At 42.1% G+C, this 18,973-nt stretch overlaps 1 protein-coding gene across 5 annotated transcripts in view; it reads right to left on the bottom strand.

The window, feature by feature from the left end:
- LOC138326056 (FYN-binding protein 1-like) overlaps positions 1-18,973 on the bottom strand; it is a 93,830-nt gene that overhangs the window by 64,174 nt on the left and 10,683 nt on the right. For 4 of the 5 annotated variants that reach the window (XR_011208862.1, XR_011208863.1, XM_069272174.1 and 1 more), the window contains exon 2: positions 11,809-11,832. The exons of the other annotated variant lie outside the window; for it this stretch is intronic. Coding sequence is in view for 2 of the 4 variants with exons in the window: in XM_069272174.1 (XP_069128275.1) it covers positions 11,809-11,832 (24 nt within the window). In the remaining 2 variants the exon portion in view is untranslated. The remainder of the gene's footprint in view (positions 1-11,808; positions 11,833-18,973) is intronic. 5 annotated transcript variants of the gene reach the window in all.

The raw sequence follows: 18,973 nt of genomic DNA, 5'->3' as shown, positions 1-18,973 counted from the left end.
AAACAGTCTAAATAGACCGCTTCAGAAGACACCGTCTTCAACAGTCTGTATAGTCTAAACAGTCTAAATAGACAGCTTCAGAAGACACCATCTTCAACAGTCTGTATAGTCTAAACAGTCTAAATAGACAGCTTCAGAAGACACCATCTTCAACAGTCTGTATAGTCTAAATAGACCGCTTCAGAAGACACCATCTTCAACAGTCTGTATAGTCTAAACAGTCTAAATAGACAGCTTCAGAAGACACCATCTTCAACAGTCTGTATAGTCTAAACAGTCTAAATAGACAGCTTCAGAAGACACCGTCTTCAACAGTCTGTATAGTCTAAACAGTCTAAATAGACCGCTTCAGAAGACACCGTCTTCAACAGTCTGTATAGTCTAAACAGTCTAAATAGACCGCTTCAGAAGACACCGTCTTCAACAGTCTGTATAGTCTAAACAGTCTAAATAGACCGCTTCAGAAGACACCATCTTCAACAGTCTGTATAGTCTAAACAGTCTAAATAGACCGCCTCAGAAGACACCGTCTTCAACAGTCTGTATAGTCTAAACAGTCTAAATAGACCGCTTCAGAAGACACCATCTTCAACAGTCTGTACAGTCAAACAGTCTAAATAGACCGCCTCAGAAGACACCATCTTCAACAGTCTGTATAGTCTAAACAGTCTAAATAGACCGCTTCAGAAGACACCGTCTTCAACAGTCTGTATAGTCTAAACAGTCTAAATAGACAGCTTCAGAAGACACCATCTTCAACAGTCTGTATAGTCTAAACAGTCTAAATAGACAGCTTCAGAAGACACCATCTTCAACAGTCTGTATAGTCTAAACAGTCTAAATAGACCGCTTCAGAAGACACCATCTTCAACAGTCTGTACAGTCAAACAGTCTAAATAGACCGCCTCAGAAGACACCATCTTCAACAGTCTGTATAGTCTAAACAGTCTAAATAGACCGCTTCAGAAGACACCGTCTTCAACAGTCTGTATAGTCTAAACAGTCTAAATAGACCGCTTCAGAAGACACCGTCTTCAACAGTCTGTATAGTCTAAACAGTCTAAATAGACCGCTTCAGAAGACACCGTCTTCAACAGTCTGTATAGTCTAAACAGTCTAAATAGACCGCTTCAGAAGACACCGTCTTCAACAGTCTGTATAGTCTAAACAGTCTAAATAGACAGCTTCAGAAAAAACCGTCTTCAACAGTCTGTATAGTCTAAACAGTCTAAATAGACAGCTTCAGAAAAAACCGTCTTCAACAGTCTGTATAGTCTTTATACGCAGGTCGTGTATGTAACCATTGAGGCCATTGTAGGATAATGACTGGCCACAACTTTCTCAGACATCAAAATTATCAATTCAATAGATTTTATGATTCAGTGCAGAATGATTGTGCCAGTTTTTTATTTTCTGAAGAGGTTATGATATTTGTGATGGTGAAGTCTATGATTTAGAGGTGTTATGTCATATTACAGTGAATATCATGTGATATACTGATGTGGAGAGTAGATGTCAAGTGTCGAGGGACTAAGGAGATACAGCTGGAGAGCTTGGATAGACTTCTATACAAATTACTGTTAAGTAAAAAATTTTTTTTTCTTTAAAGGGTTCATAGGTCTTCATAATACACATGTAACAGGCTCAATTACAGGAAGGTCTCCTGGTATAAATCTCAAATACATCTTATATAAACTAAGTATGCTATACAATGCCCAGATGAGGAAGTAGGCTTGGTGTTCTAGAGAGTATAGCTTTGTTAGATAACTGTATCTGTCCAGCTGGAGCATGACTGATGTGCTCATATTCTTCTGTGAATTAAATGAGGAATCACTGATGAACACTTAATTTTTGACTAAGTGAACATTCATCTGCAGAACAGTTTTTGGTAAAAGAACCCCAACAAAATAGAAGCAATGACTTCTAATTTCTACCACTGTTCATAGGTCACTACTCATGACATTCAGTAGAAATGTTCAGCAATGTCTGGCAAATTGCTTCAAACGTCTGCAAAACATGTTACAGGTTTGGTGAAAATTTGATGTACAGATGTTATAATAATTTACTATATTATAGATTCTAATTTACATCCTAGTATGTGAATATGATAAATGTCACGTATTTGTACATGTTTATGCATATCATAGCCTATAGAATCCCTATGACATGTCCTTGTTCAGATATGACATGTTAAATGAACGAGAATTTACTGTAAGCCTTATAGTCTGACACCATGACAGAGGTACAATGAACAAGAAAATTGTCAAACTGGCTTGGTTAATGTTTGGAATACACGAAAATACTAGCTACTCCTTTTATACACTTACTATCCTTTTATACCTTCACTACAACTCCTTTGGCCCCTTCTATATCCTCCACTGTCACCCCCTTCACTACAAATCCTTTGGCCCCTTCTATATCCTCCACTGTCACCCCCTTCACTACAAATCCTTTGGCCCCTTCTATATCCTCCACTGTCACCCCCTTCACTACAACTCCTTTGGCCCCTTCTATATCCTCCACTGTCACCCCCTTCACTACAACTCCTTTGAACCCTTCTATATCCTCCACTGTCACCCCTTCATATCCCCTCCTTTGGGCCCTTCTATATCCTCCCCTGTCAACCCCTTCGTTTCCCCTCCTTTGGCCCCTTCTTTATTATCCCCTGTCAACCCCTTCACTACACCTCCTTTGGCCCCTTCTATACCCTCTCCTGTCACCTCTCCATTACCCCTCCTTTGACCCCTTCTATATCCTCCCATGTCACCTCTTTCACTACACCTCCTTTGGCCCCTTCTATATCCTACCCTGTCACACCTTTCACAACCCCTCCTTTGACCCCTTCTATACCTTCCCCTGTCACCCCTTCACTACCCCTCCTTTGGCCCCTTCTATATCCTACCCTGTCACCCCTTTCACTACCCCTCCTTTGAACCCTATATACCCTCCCCTGTCATCCCCTTTACAACCCCCCCCCCTCCCTTGGCCCCTGTTTTACCCCTCCCAGTTACCCCGTTCTGGCCTCTCTTAGGCCATGTCTTAATCATATAGTGAGACTATAAATCAAATTGTATTTAACCACATATTACAATCCAGTAAGGTGTTACAGGTGTGAGTAAATATTCTAGATAGATATTCAATACAGGATCATGCACCTAAGATTATGTGTGGATAAACAGTAATAAACACAACACATAGACAGCACACACATCATATATAGTCAGTATAAATAACAACTCCATGACACATAACTACAACTTTCTAATACTAGACTGTAACAAATAGATAACAGATAATAATACATGGAGCTTACAAAAATATACCTGGTATAGAGCAGAATACAGCAAAACTACATTATAGATGGTCAAATTTGAGGTTTTTCAATGTAAAACCAATTTTCATGATGTAATACTTACCATAACTTTAGTATGCAAATACGCTACCTACACCCATCTTTGTAGCCCCAACAAACATAAGATTTGAGAATCCCGTCTCCCTACCGTACCTCATCTCGTACTCGACGAGAGTAACATAGAGTGGTCTCCCTTCCTCAAAAACCCTTTATGGAGCCACAGGGGCAAAATGGCTGAGGAGGAAAGGGGAGGAAACAGAAGGGTGGGACTCCATAAAGTTATGGTAAGTATTACATCATGAAAATTGGTTTTACATTGAAAAACCTCAATTTCATTTCAGTAATACGTTACCATAACTTTAGTATGCGAATTCGTCTTACTGTAGTGGAGAGTCCGAAGCCAGGCAGCCCAATCAAACGTCAAATCCAGGAGACAAGCCCCAGTAGGGAGAATAAAAAGGGGTTCCAGGAACCCCCCGAAGGAAAGGGATAAAAAATGGAATACCTCCCAGAGAAAAGAGGAGTACCATCGTGATGCCTGCCCGCATACAGTTAAAACCAAAAATAAATACCATGTCTAGGGGGGAGGAACAGTCACAGACTGAGCCGCCACAACTGGACCCAAGGAAAACAGTCCCTCAGAATGAGAGGACAGGGACCGGAGGTAAAAGTCAGTGAAAGTAGACTGACCACGCCAAAAGGCACCAGACATGATGTCCTGGAATGAGGACCCATTTAGGAGAGCCAAAGAAGCTGCAAGGGCTCTAAGCTCATGAGCCCTCACCTTACATTTCGCCCGAGATAGATCATTAGATAGCTCATAAGCAATCTTGATCACCTGACATATCCATCTGGAAATGGATTGGGAGGAGATATCCTGCTGACCCTGTTTAATGGGCAAGAATAGACGAGATCGAGTACCTCGCCCCCCCCTAGTTTTATCAAGGTAAAACCTAAGTGCTCGACAGGGGCACAGCAACTGATCATTCTCCTCAGACTCAACAGAGACTGTCAAGGAAGGAATCCTAATGGGATCGGGCGAAAAACCAGGAACCTGATTCTTTGCCAAAAAGGCAGGATCAGTGAGAAGGGTAACGGCAGAGCTATCTCTGGCCCAACGAAGGCACGAAGAGTGAACAGACAAAGCATGGATATCACTCCTCCTACGGCCTGAGGCAAGGGCAAGCAGGAAGACAGTCTTAAAAGTTAAAAAAAAACTTTAGGGAGACAGACCCCAAAGGCTCATAAGGAGCCCCCTTCAGTGACTCTAACACAAGAGCTAGGTTCCACTGTGGAGCTAACGGCCGTACCCTAGGCCTGTCCAGACTGAAGCCCCTAATCAAAGCAGACAACGAGGTGGAAGAACCTACCTCTCGCCTATCATGAAAAGACAGTACACTGGCAATAGCCGTGCGGTATCCCGCAATAGTACCAGAGGCGAGATTCCGTTCCCTAAATAAATAGAGAAGGAAATCTGCAATCAGCTGGACAGAAGCCTTGATCGGATCAATCTTCCTGCCGATACACCAATCACAGAAGATCTTCCAGCGTGACTGGTAGACGGCAGAAGAGGAAGACCTAATTGATCGGGCGATGCGGGCTGACACGTCCAAAGAAAAGCCTGCCTGAGCGAGGCCTCCTGAGATAGCTTCCACGCGTGAAGGTGGAGGATCTCGGGACGTGAATGCATCGTCCGTGACTGAGGCTGGCGCAGGAGATTGGATCTGAGTGGAAGAACCAGAGGAACATCCACCAGAAACGACAATAGCTCCAGAAACCATGGTTGTCTCGGCCACAGGGGCGCTATCAGAAGGAGGGAGCAATGATGCGTCCGAAACTTCTGTAGAACCCTGCCCACCAGGTTGAATGGAGGGAATGCATAAGCCTGCATCCCCTCCCAATCCAGAGATAGCGCGTCCACAGCCCAAGCCAATTGGTCTGGCACCGGAGAGACAAAGGTTGGCAGCTGGTTGTTCAGGGAAGTGGCGAAAAGGTCTATATGAGGCCTGTCCCACACCTGACAAATGCCCTCGAAGATCGAGGGATTTAGTTGCCATTCTGTCAGAACCGGCTGGCGGCGCCTGGAGAGAGTATCCGCCAGAACATTCAACCTGCCTGGAAGATGCTTGACTAGAATAGTCAACTGCATTTCCTGACAGAAGAAGAACACGGATAGCGAGGGCACAAAGGACGTGGGACCTTGTCCCCCCCTGTCTCTCCAGATACGCGACAACCGTAGAGTTGTCCGTAGCCACACAAACCACCTTGGAATGCAGAATCTTTCCAAAAGCCTGCAAAGCCAACAGAACAGCCCTCATCTCCAGCACATTGATGTGCTCGGAGAGCTGATCCCCAGACCATTCCCCCGACCGGCAATGGCCATCGAGGTAAGCCCCCCAACCTGTCATGGACGCGTCCGTGAACAAGGTCATGGTGGGAGCTGGCTTGGACAACGGAACCCCCTGTAGAACATTGTCTTTGAGAGTCCACCACCGTGCAAACTCCTTCACGGACTGGTTGAGAGGAAGCCAAGCCTCCCATTCCCTGCTGGCAGGAACCCAGTTCGCGAGGAGAAACATCTGGAGAGGTCTGATGTGAAGTCTCCCAAGGGGGACTACATCTGCCAGGGAGTTGAGATAACCCAGAAAACTGAGAAACCAACGCACCTGGACGTGTGACCAACTGATGAAGGTCAGAGCAAGATCTCTGGCCTTCTCGAACTTCTCCAAAGGTGGAAGGGCAATGCCCTGAACCGTGTTGAAACGGTTTCCCAGGAAGACAAAGTCTCGAGAAGGGGAGACCTCGGACTTCTCTCTGGAAGGAATGAAGCCGACTTTGAGCAAAAGTTTCAGGACCAGACGGGTGTTCTGCACCAAAGATTCCCGCACTAGGTGGAGCATGAGGGAATCGTCGAAATAGATGTGAACATCTATTCCCCTGGAGTGCAGAAACCCCACGACAACCTGCAGCAGCTTGGTGAAAACCAAAGGAGCTGTCGTGAGCCCGAAAGGCATGGCCCGGAACTGAAAAACCTTCACGTTGCAAGTGAAACGGAGGAATTTCCGTGCCGACTTCTTGATGGGAATGTGGAAGTAGGCATCCTTCAGATCTACTGAAGTAGCCCACATCCCCTCTCTCACCGAAGCTATGTTGAAGGCACTTAGATCTATGATGGGACGCCAAGCTCCGGACTTTTTCCGAACCAGAAACATTCTGGAATAAAAGCCCGGAGTGCATTCCACCATAGGCACCTCCTCGACCACCCCCTTTAAAAGCATGGTCCTTACTTCCTCCTGGATGGCAAGTGCCTTTTCTGGATCCCCCGGAGGAGGGAAGAAGATAGGTCTTGATGCCAAGGGCGGATCCCGCAAGAGGGGAATGCCCAACCCCTCCTTGACCACAGACAAGGCCCATGTGTCCTCTGTGATTTCCTTCCACTCTGGGAGGAAGAAGGACAGACGACCTCCTACAGGAAGATCGGGACGAGGAAGATCGAGACCCTCCCAGGAGGGAGAATCGCTTTCTAACCCGAAACTGAATCCTGCGGGAGAAGGACCGGAATCTAAAACTGGAGGAGCGGAGTCCTCCAGAACAGACCCCTCGTCTGGAATGGCCAAGGGGGGGGGGGGGGGGGGGAGTCAGGAACTCTTCTTCTTACCCCCAGGAGGGTTCTTGCCCTTCTTACCCTTCCCCTTGTTGCCCTTGAAGTAAGGCTTCGACTTCGGCTGCGCAGTAGACTGAGGAGCTGAAGTTCTAGCCTTCTTCTTGGGAGGCACGGACCCCTGCGAGGTACTGGCCTTCACGGTCTGCAATCTCTTCAAAAGAAGGGCAGAAGCGACCGAGTCCTCCTTCAAATCCTTCTGAACAGAAGGAAGTGTCCCTCCAAAAAGAGTGGACCCAGAGAAGGGGGCAGTCAACAATCGGGACCGGTAAGGTTCTTCGACCGGGCGGTTTTTCAACACAGAAAAACGCCTAGCCAACAAGACATTGGCGAGCAATGACACCTGTAAAGACGCCAAGGCTCTCAATGCCCTGTTCAGGGCAGAGGTAACTCTGTCCTGAATGTCGGCCTGCTCTGTCTCAGATATCCGACCCTCAGGCACATCGGATACCCTATATAGACTAACCGTCAGAAAGTCTATATAAGACAGAATTTGAATGGAAAGGCGCAGCAGCCTCTCCATCTTGTGGTACTCCTTGGAGCCGAACACCACCTGGTCCACTGACTTGCCGGGCCAAGCTGCCAATTCTCTAGACTCCAGCTTAGCTGGCTGAGAGGACAGCAGTCCATCGTGAATGGCATAATCAGAGGCCTGAACCTCTGATAAATCACCAACACTGAGCTGCAACCCAGCAAACCCAGGCGTGCGAGATGAAGAAGAATTCTTCTCCATAACTCGAGACTGGGCAGTGGCCAGAGCTGAAGACACAATAGTGCCTTCTGGCAGTGAGCGATCTGACTGAGCAGATGCCCGTGGAGCCACCAAAGAACCCAAAAGGGTGGTGGACTCCGGGATGGATGATGCGGAAGGTGGTGGGCAAACCTCCGCCCCGAGAATCCGAGATACATCGGCCCTAAGGGCCCGCATCCCAGACAAAACCTGCTGGGCATCCACCTCAGCAGCCTCGAGGTCACCCTCCTCCTGGAAATCCTCAACCTGAGGATCTGCATCCGACAAACCAGATTGGTCAATATCGGAGCAGCCAGGGGAGAGATGAACAACATCATCATCCTCTGCCGAACCCACGACCTCACAGTCCATATCCTCCTCGTTGCCTGGACCCGAGGTCCCAACGGGGAGAAAAGGGCCAGCAAAAGAGACAGACTCAGGAAAACTCTCCTGAGCAGGCTCCAACAAGTGGCGTTTAGGAGCCGAACTCCTAACCACAGAAGCTGAGGGCTTCGACCTAACGGTCGAAGCTCGACCCTTGGACTCGGAGACAAACGGGACTGCACGAGAAGCAGAAGTCCTAAAGGTCCGGCGAACCTTTCTAGGACCGGCCGTAACGGCACCCGAAGCAGCAGTAGGTTGGGGGGGAGCAACCGAACCGCTGACAGGTCTCCGCGAGGGAGAGACCAAACCCCAAGGGTTCCAAGAAGGAATAGCCATGGGGTTAAAACCGTATCCCTGAAAATACGGAAAGGTCCCGTGGGTTGGGAGTGACCCCAGAACTGGCCAAACTGGCCTGCCTGAGACTGGGGCTGGCCAACCTGACCAAAGGACGAGGTTGGACCACCACTCCCTCCAAGTGGAAACCCGGACATGTATGGGCTAGGCCCATAACTGCCGGGATGCTGCTGAAACCCAAAACCATCCGCAGGCTGGTTTGGGGGGCCCAAGGATGGTTGCCCGCAGGCACCCGTATACCCTAAGCCAGGGGGAAAAGGAGGCCGAAAATCGGACACCTGACCAACAAACCCAGGACCCTGAGGATGACCCCCTGGGAAAACCGAGCCAGCACACTCAGGAGCGGACCTAATAGGACCGGGACCAGGTAACTGGACGGGAGGGAAAGTTGGACCAGAATTGATGCCGGGATTAGAGAGCTGCGCATCACTAATCCCAGTGGAAACGGACAAACCAGAAAGGAAGTCTGTAGTCCCTGAACCCAAACTCGGACGAATAGGTCCGGCATCAAGACCGCCCCCAACAGCAACACCACCTGGAATGCCGGAGCCGCTGACAACGTCAGAGACCGGCGGCTGGTAGTCCCTACCCGAAGGCAAGCATGGAAGCTTACGAGCATTCCCAGCCAATTCGACCCTAGACCGAGAAACGTCAGGGTCAGGCTGCCCCTCCCCTACTTCAGGAACATCCTGGACAGGAGGGACCACCCCCTGATCTCGAGAAGAACCTGTAGAGACAGGAACTACCGAGACAGGAACAGAAACAGAACTAGAAGCCTGCTTCCTTCTCCTCCCGTAAGATGAGGACGAATCCCTCTTACGGGAGGACGAAGATCGCCTTGGTGTAATGCCGGCCTGGCCAAGAGCCTCTCCAACTGGACAAAGTTCACAAGGAGAGGACTCATGACAAGGGCGACATAGGGGACATGCATCATGTGGGTCCCGTTCCTCATAGAAATGGGAACACCCATGAGCAGACCCCTGACGCTGACCCGAGCGGGACATACCAGGCATTACAACGACAATTACGTAAACAAGGTATAGAAAATTACGTCAAAAACGTAAAATATAAGCAACACACGCTAAACACGTAAAAAACAGTGTTAGGTGACACAAATCTTACCTAATAACAACGGCAACGAAGCCTCAGCGACGAAAAACCGAACAAAAAACAAACGTAAACAAACCGGAAACAGCGAGATGTCACCAGTAATGACGGATCGCACGGAACACCGGCAAGCACGTGGAACAGTCAAAAACGGCCGAAAAAGGCACAAAAAACGAATGACAGTACAAAAAGAAAACAACACAGGGCAGATGGGTAAACACACAACTGAATGTGTGAAAAAATTTGACTAAAACGTCAAATAAATGGACCTAACAGCGAAACGAAATAGACACAATGCAATTGCCGTCCGAGCTGTGTAGCGCCATAAAGGAAAGAGGCAGGGAGACCACTCTATGTTACTCTCGTCGAGTACGAGATGAGGTACGGTAGGGAGACGGGATTCTCAAATCTTATGTTTGTTGGGGCTACAAAGATGGGTGTAGGTAGCGTATTTGCATACTAAAGTTATGGTAACGTATTACTGAAATGAAATCAGGAATACAGAAGCTAATTAGGTCGTCAAGTTTATAAAGGGTTACAGAACTAGAGGTTGTCAGATTCAAGGTTACAGAACTAGAGATAATCAGGTTTTAGGTTACAGAACTGGAGATAATCAGGTTTTAGGTTACAGAACTAGAGGTTGTCAGATTCAAGGTTACAGAACTAGAGATAATCAGGTTTTAGGTTACAGAACTAGAGGTTGTCAGGTTTTAGGTTACGGAACTAGAGGTTGTCAGGTACAAAGTTACAGAACTAGAGGTTGTTGGGTTCAAGGTTACAGAACTAGAGGTTGTCAGGTACAATGTTACAGAACTAGAGGTTGTCAGGTTATTAGGTTACAGAAGTAGAGGTTGTCAGGTACAAAGTTACAGAACTAGAGATCATCAGGTTTTAGGTTACAGAACTAGAGGTTGCCAGGTACAAAGTTACAGATCTAGAGGTTGTTGGGTTCAAGGTTACAGAACTAGAGATTGTCTGGTTCAAGGTTACAGAACTAGAGGTCGTCAGGTTTTAGGTTACAAAACTAGAGGTTGCCAGGTGCAAAGTTACAGAACTAGAGGTTGTCAGGTTCAAGGTTACAGAACTAGAGATCGTCAAGTTTATAAAGGGTTACAGAACTAGAGGTTGTCAGGTTCAAGGTTACAGAACTAAAGGTTGTCAGGTTCATGGGAACAGAGCTAGAGGTCGACAGGTTTTAGGTTACAGAACTAGAGGCTGTCAGGTTTTAGGTTACGGAACTAGAGATCATTAGGTTGTCAGATTCAAGGTTACAGAACTAGAGATCATTAGGTTTTAGGTTACAGAACTAGAGGCTGTCAGGTTTTAGGTTACGGAACTAGAGGTTGTCAGGTACAAAGTTACAGAACTAGAGGTTGTTGGGTTCAAGGTTACAGAACTAGAGGTTGTCAGGTTATTAGGTTACAGAACTAGAGGTTGTCAGGTACAAAGTTACAGAACTAGAGATCATCAGGTTTTAGGTTACAGAACTAGAGGTTGTCAGGTACAAAGTTACAGAACTAGAGGTTGTTGGGTTCAAGGTTACAGAACTAGAGATTGTCAGGTTCAAGGTTACAGAACTAGAGGTCGTCAGGTTTTAGGTTACAGAACTAGAGGTTGCCAGGTGCAAAGTTATAGAACTAGAAGTCGTCAAGTTCAAGGTTACAGAAGTCAAGAACTAGAGGTTGTCAGGTTCAAGGTTACAGAACTAGAGGTCGTCAGGTTCAAGGTTACAGAACTAGAGGTTGTAAGGTTCAAGGTTACAAAACTAGAGGTATTCAGGTTCAAGGTTACAGAACTAGAGGTCGTCAGGTTCAAGGTTACAGAACTTGAGGTCGTCAGGTTCACATTTTCAGAACTAGAGGTTGTCAGGATTTAGGTTACAGAACTTGAGGTCGTCAAGTTCACATTTTAAGAACTAGAGGTCGTCAGGTTCAAAGTTACAGAACTATAGGTCATCAGGTTCAAGGTTACAGAATTAGATGTCTCAGGTCGAGGTTACAGATGTATAGGTCAACAGGTTCAAGGTTACAGAATTAGATGTCTCAGGTCGAGGTTACAGATGTATAGGTCATCAGGTTCAAGGTTACAGAACTAGAAGTCGTTTAGTTTAAGATTACAGGACTAGAGGTTGTCAGGTTCTAAGTTACAAAACTAGAGGTCATTGGATTCATGCTGATGAACATGCAACTAGAATCTAGATCACAACACCAGAGTACTTACTCTCCTTCTCCTGTACCTCCTCCGCTGAACAGTAAACAAAACAACATTAGATTGTGGTGAACAGGAAACAAAACAACATTAGATTGAGGTGAACAGTAAACAAAACAACATTAGATTGAGGTGAACAGGAAACAAAACAACATTAGATTGAGGTGAACAGGAAACAAAACAACATTAGATTGTGGTGAACAGGAAACAAAACAACATTAGATTGAGGTAAACAATAAACAAAAAACAATAAACAAAACAACATTAGATTGAGGTAAACAGTAAACAAAACAACATTAGATTGAGGTGAACAGTAAAAAAACAACATTAGATTGAGGTAAACAATAAACAAAACAACAATAGATTGAGGTAAACAGTAAACAAAACAACATTAGATTGAGGTGAACAATAAACAAAACAACATTAGATTGAGGTGAACAGGAAACAAAATAACATTAGATTGAGGTGAACAGAAAACAAAACAACATTAGATTGAAGTGAACAGGAAACAAAACAACATTAGATTGAGGTGAACAGAAAACAAAACAACATTAGATTGAGGTGAACAGGAAAAAAAAACATTAGATTGAGGTGAACAGTAAACAAAACAACATTAGATTGAAGTGAACAGGAAACAAAACAACATTAGATTGAGGTGAACAGAAAACAAAACAACATTAGATTGAAGTGAACAGGAAACAAAACAACATTAGATTGAGGTGAACAGTAAACAAAACAACATTAGATTGTGGTGAACAGTAAACAAAACAACATTAGATTGAGGTGAACAGTAAACAAAACAACATTAGATTGAGGTGAACAGTAAACAAACAACATTAGATTGAGGTGAACAATAAACAAAACAACATTAGATTGAGGTGAACAATAAACAAAACAACATTAGATTGAGGTAAACAGGAAACAAAACAACATTAGATTGAGGTGAACAGGAAACAAAACAACATTAGATTGAAGTGAACAGTAAAAAAAACATTAGATTGAGGTAAACAATAAACAAAACAACATTAGATTGTGGTGAACAGTAAACAAAACAACATTAGATTGAGGTGAACAGGAAACAAAACAACATTAGATTGAAGTGAACAATAAACAAAACAACATTAGATTGAGGTGAACAGAAAACAAAACAACATTAGATTGAGGTGAACAATAAACAAAACAACATTAGATTGAGGTGAACAGTAAACAAAACAACATTAGATTGAGGTGAACAGTAAACAAAACAACATTAGATTGAGGTGAACAGTAAACAAAACAACATTAGATTGAGGTGAACAGGAAACAAAACAACATTAGATTGAGGTGAACAGTAAACAAAACAACATTAGATTGAGGTAAACAATAAACAAAACAACATTAGATTGAGGTGAACAGTAAACAAAACAACATTAGATTGAGGTGAACAGGAAACAAAACAACATTAGATTGAAGTGAACAATAAACAAAAAACATTAGATTGAGGTGAACAGAAAACAAAACAACATTAGATTGAGGTGAACAGAAACAAAACAACATTAGATTGAGGTGAACAGTAAACAAAACAACATTAGATTGAGGTGAACAGGAAACAAAACAACATTAGATTGAGGTAAACAGGAAACAAAACAACATTAGATTGAGGTAAACAATAAACAAAACAACATTAGATTGAGGTGAACAGTAAACAAAACAACATTAGATTGAGGTGAACAGGAAACAAAACAACATTAGATTGAGGTGAACAGGAAACAAAACAACATTAGATTGAAGTGAACAGGAAACAAAACAACATTAGATTGAGGTGAACAGGAAACAAAACAACATTAGATTGAGGTGAACAGGAAACAAAACAACATTAGATTGAGGTGAACAGTAAACAAAACAACATTAGATTGAGGTGAACAGGAAACAAAACAACATTAGATTGAGGTGAACAGGAAACAAAACAACATTAGATTGAAGTGAACAGGAAACAAAACAACATTAGATTGAGGTGAACAGGAAACAAAACAACATTAGATTGAGGTGAACAGTAAACAAAACAACATTAGATTGAGGTGAACAGTAAACAAAACAACATTAGATTGAGGTGAACAGTAAACAAAACAACATTAGATTGAGGTGAACAATAAACAAAACAACATTAGATTGAGGTGAACAATAAACAAAACAACATTAGATTGAGGTAAACAGGAAACAAAACAACATTAGATTGAGGTGAACAGGAAACAAAACAACATTAGATTGAGGTGAACAGTAAACAAAACAACATTAGATTGAGGTAAACAATAAACAAAACAACATTAGATTGAGGTGAACAGTAAACAAAACAACATTAGATTGAGGTGAACAGGAAACAAAACAACATTAGATTGAAGTGAACAATAAACAAAACAACATTAGATTGAGGTGAACAGAAAACAAAACAACATTAGATTGAGGTGAACAATAAACAAAATAACATTAGATTGAGGTGAACAGTAAACAAAACAACATTAGATTGAGGTGAACAGTAAACAAAACAACATTAGATTGAGGTGAACAGGAAACAAAACAACATTAGATTGAGGTAAACAGGAAACAAAACAACATTAGATTGAGGTAAACAGGAAACAAAACAACATTAGATTGAGGTAAACAATAAACAAAACAACATTAGATTGAGGTGAACAGTAAACAAAACAACATTAGATTGAGGTAAACAATAAACAAAACAACATTAGATTGAAGTGAACAATAAACAAAACAACAATAGATTGAGGTGAACAGTAAACAAAACAACATTAGATTGAGGTGAACAGGAAACAAAACAACATTAGATTGAGGTGAACAGGAAACAAAACAACATTAGATTGAGGTGAACAGGAAACAAAACAACATTAGATTGAAGTGAACAGGAAACAAAACAACATTAGATTGAGGTGAACAGGAAACAAAACAACATTAGATTGAGGTGAACAGGAAACAAAACAACATTAGATTGAGGTGAACAGGAAACAAAACAACATTAGATTGAGGTGAACAGAAAACAAAACAACATTAGATTGAGGTAAACAATAAACAAAACAACATTAGATTGAAGTGAACAGGAAACAAAACAACATTAGATTGAGGTGAACAGGAAACAAAACAACATTAGATTGAGGTGAACAGGAAACAAAACAACATTAGATTGAGGTAAACATTTAACAAAACAACAATAGAGTTCGTATTAACAATGCTATAACTTGACATAATAAAGCAGTCGTGATAATAGACAACAAAGTAACAATACAAAGCCAAAACTTAAACATTATTTGTATTATTAACCCTCATGGATATATAACATTGACTTACTTGAAAATTGTGCATGGAATATATAGTGTATCTTGTCAGTTGAGTGAATAAAATAATGGTCAACATGGGTTGCATGGATATGTTTGGTTGCAATCAAATGAAACTTCATGAGTATTAATTCAGCCGACAGTGATTCTATTAATAGTAAGAGTGACCTACATGTACATACATAATTATGATATGGTGTCTCAAATTATAACATGTGGATATTAAAAAACACACATCTATTGCCATTATATTATTTATTGATCGGTTTCTTATATCAGGGCATATAACTGTAAACAGGCCCCGATTTCTTGAAACAAAAGTACAGACTTAAGTAAAAACTTAAGTTTTTCTCCTTATGTAACTTATGTGAATCAAATTGACTTTAGTCAGTTTTTGATTTAAGTTTGTTTCGAGAAATCGGGGCCAGAACTGACCTGTAAGTATCAAAAGCTGATAATTGATTGGTAAAAATCCAGAATTCATCCCAAACTGAGTCATATTAGCATGCATGTCCATTTTTTGTCATTTAACTCATCCAGAGTAATATTCAAAGGATTAAATAATATCTACTTCTAATTGAATATGAACTAGATAAACAAATTTGTTACCAAATCCTTCAGAGATTTTACAACAGCATAAATACCAGTACATGATGTTAGAGTTTGTAAGAAAATGTACAAACTCCTTCACCAAATATCAGCTATCCCTGTAAAAACAATCATACAGGATTTAAACCTGACCTACTTTCTGGATAATTTCTCTCTAATGTATAATTTGTGATATCCAAAGTAAACCATAGGGATTTAATAAATCTAGGGAATACATCGTAAGGATCAGAGATAGTTTGTCGAGACTTGCTCTCCTGTTTAACTGTGCTGACCTCAACCAAAGGTCAAAGGTCTTCTTCTTTATGTATTTGCCATCCGTCAATAGCGGCAATTATAGGCAATTCGAAACAGTGGCGTGTGGAGGCGGATATATACAGTGAATTTTATCGTAACTAGGTGCAAGGAAAAACTGGTGCTTTCAGTTCTCAACACTGATACCATTCAAAAATAATTAATATTGGTTGAATTCACCAAATCTCAACAAATAACATGTAGTATTCATGTATTATTATGATATCCAAGTAAAAACATCTACTAGTCATCATTCTTTATTCTATATTCAAAATGTTGAATACTGGAAACTCATGGATTCTCCTAAATCAAAAACTTGAAAAGTCCATTATGAAAATCTGGGGTGAATGAGTGAACACATATGTCATTGATCCTTTCCATGGGAGATTTGGTGCTGTGACCAGGATTAGAATCAATGAAGTCAAAAAAATATTTCTTCTATTTCTTGAAAACTAACTAAGTCTGAATTCTTCATATACAGGTGATAGGTACTACCTAAAACTTGTTATTACAGATGATAGATACTACCTAAACCTTGTTATTACTGACTGAAAAAGTAATTGTGAGTGGAGACTGACTAAAGATTTTACTGTGTGTAGCCAGCAAGGTTAGATGAATACATGTAAACTCCTTCATCCTATAGACCAATTTGAACTCTTCTGAATCAAAGACTGGAAGAGTTCATTATGAACTTACAGGAGTGAATGAGTTATAACATCCTATAATAAAACTGTGGAGACCCTTGACAATACACTCAGTGATAAGTGGGTCATTTAATATTACACTATGGGTGGATAAATATCAGATACCTCTGTCCTGTGTCATATCTGGATATAAGTATCATAAAATTCTATATTACAGCCAATTACTGATAGACAATCACAGGCAAAGTGAAAGTTAAATGTATGGAACATACTAAATTAGACCAAATAAACACCTTGAACACTGAAATATAGGAAAATGTTACAAGGGTGATTATTGGGACGACAATCCAAGGAAAGTTTTCACATTACTGATAGCCAAGTGTGTAAGTGTTTTGTCCTTGTTATTTTGTAGGAGTTCATATCAGAGCATTCATGCTGCAAGTTACATACACAAATAAACACATCAATGAAGTTTTAAAACTTCCACAATTGCTTACAGCTAGTATCCTCATACTGTTGACATGAGTGTTAATTTGGTTGATTACTGTATATGTACCTATTACCAAAACTAGAGTCACCAAAACTTCAGGTCAAAATCTGGGATCATATTTAAACATTTCTGTGTAGTTCTCATACACACAGGATGCTGTAAAATCAAATGTTATTATGTAGAATATTGTTTATTAGTAACAACAAGACAGAGGATTAAGTTGTCCTCACATCCTACCACTAGCTCTCCACCTCTGGGTCATGTTGACCTTGAAATTAAGTTGTAATGACATTTCACCACTAGCCCTCCACCTCTGGGTCATGTTGACCTTGAGATTAAGTTGTTATGACATTTCACCACTAGCCCTCCACCTCTGGGTCATGTTGACCTTGAGATTAAGTTGTTATGACATTTCACCACTAGCCCTCATCTCTGGGTCATGTTGACCTTGAGATTAAGTTGTTATGACATTTCACCACTAGCCCTCCACCTCTGGGTCATGTTGACCTTGAGATTAAGTTGTTATGACATTTCACCACTAGCCCTCATCTCTGGGTCATGTTGACCTTGAGATTAAGTTGTCCTGATATTTCACCACTAGCCCTCCACCTTTGTGTCATGTTGACCTTGAGATTAAGTTGTTATGACATTTCACCACTAGCCCTCCACCTTTGTGTCATGTTGACCTTGAGATTAAGTTGTTATGACATTTCACCACTAGCCCTCCACCTTTGTGTCATGTTGACCTTGAGATTAAGTTGTCCTGATATTTCACCACTAGCCCTCCACCTCTGGGTCATGTTGACCTTGAGATTAAGTTGTTATGACATTTCACCACTAGCCCTCCACCTCTGGGTCATGTTGACCTTGAGATTAAGTTGTCCTGATATTTCACCACTAGCCCTCCACCTCTGGGTCATGTTGACCTTGAGATTAAGTTGTTATGACATTTCACCACTAGCCCTCATCTCTGGGTCATGTTGACCTTGAGATTAAGTTGTCCTGATATTTCACCACTAGCCCTCCACCTTTGTGTCATGTTGACCTTGAGATTAAGTTGTTATGACATTTCACCACTAGCCCTCCACCTTTGTGTCATGTTGACCTTGAGATTAAGTTGTTATGACATTTCACCACTAGCCCTCCACCTCTGGGTCATGTTGACCTCGAGATTAAGTTGTCCTGACATTTCACCACTAGCCCTCCACCTCTGGGTCATGTTGACCTTGAGATTAAGTTGTTATGACATTTCACCACTAGCCCTCCACCTTTGTGTCATGTTGACCTTGAGATTAAGTTGTTATGACATTTCACCACTAGCCCTCCACCTTTGTGTCATGTTGACCTTGAGATTAAGTTGTTATGACATTTCACCACTAGCCCTCCACCTCTGGGTCTGTTGACCTTGAAATTAAGTTGTAATGACATTTTACCACTAGCCCTCCACCTCTGGGTCATGTTGACCTTGAGATTAAGTTGTTATGACATTTCACCACTAGCCCTCCACCTTTGTGTCATGTTGACCTTGAGATTAAGTTGTTATGACATTTCACCACTAGCCCTCCACCTTTGTGTCATGTTGACCTTGAGATTAAGTTGTTATGACATTTCACCACTAGCCCTCCACCTCTGGGTCTGTTGACCTTGAAATTAAGTTGTAATGACATTTTACCACTAGCCCTCCACCTCTGGGTCATGTTGACCTTGAGATTAAGTTGTTATGACATTTCACCACTAGCCCTCCACCTCTGGGTCTGTTGACCTTGAAATTAAGTTGTAATGACATTTTACCACTAGCCCTCCACCTCTGGGTCATGTTG

Source organism: Argopecten irradians, chromosome 6, assembly GCF_041381155.1.
Source record: "Argopecten irradians isolate NY chromosome 6, Ai_NY, whole genome shotgun sequence".
Classification (NCBI taxonomy): domain Eukaryota; kingdom Metazoa; phylum Mollusca; class Bivalvia; order Pectinida; family Pectinidae; genus Argopecten; species Argopecten irradians.
This window is presented reverse-complemented; position numbering and strand designations above follow the sequence as displayed.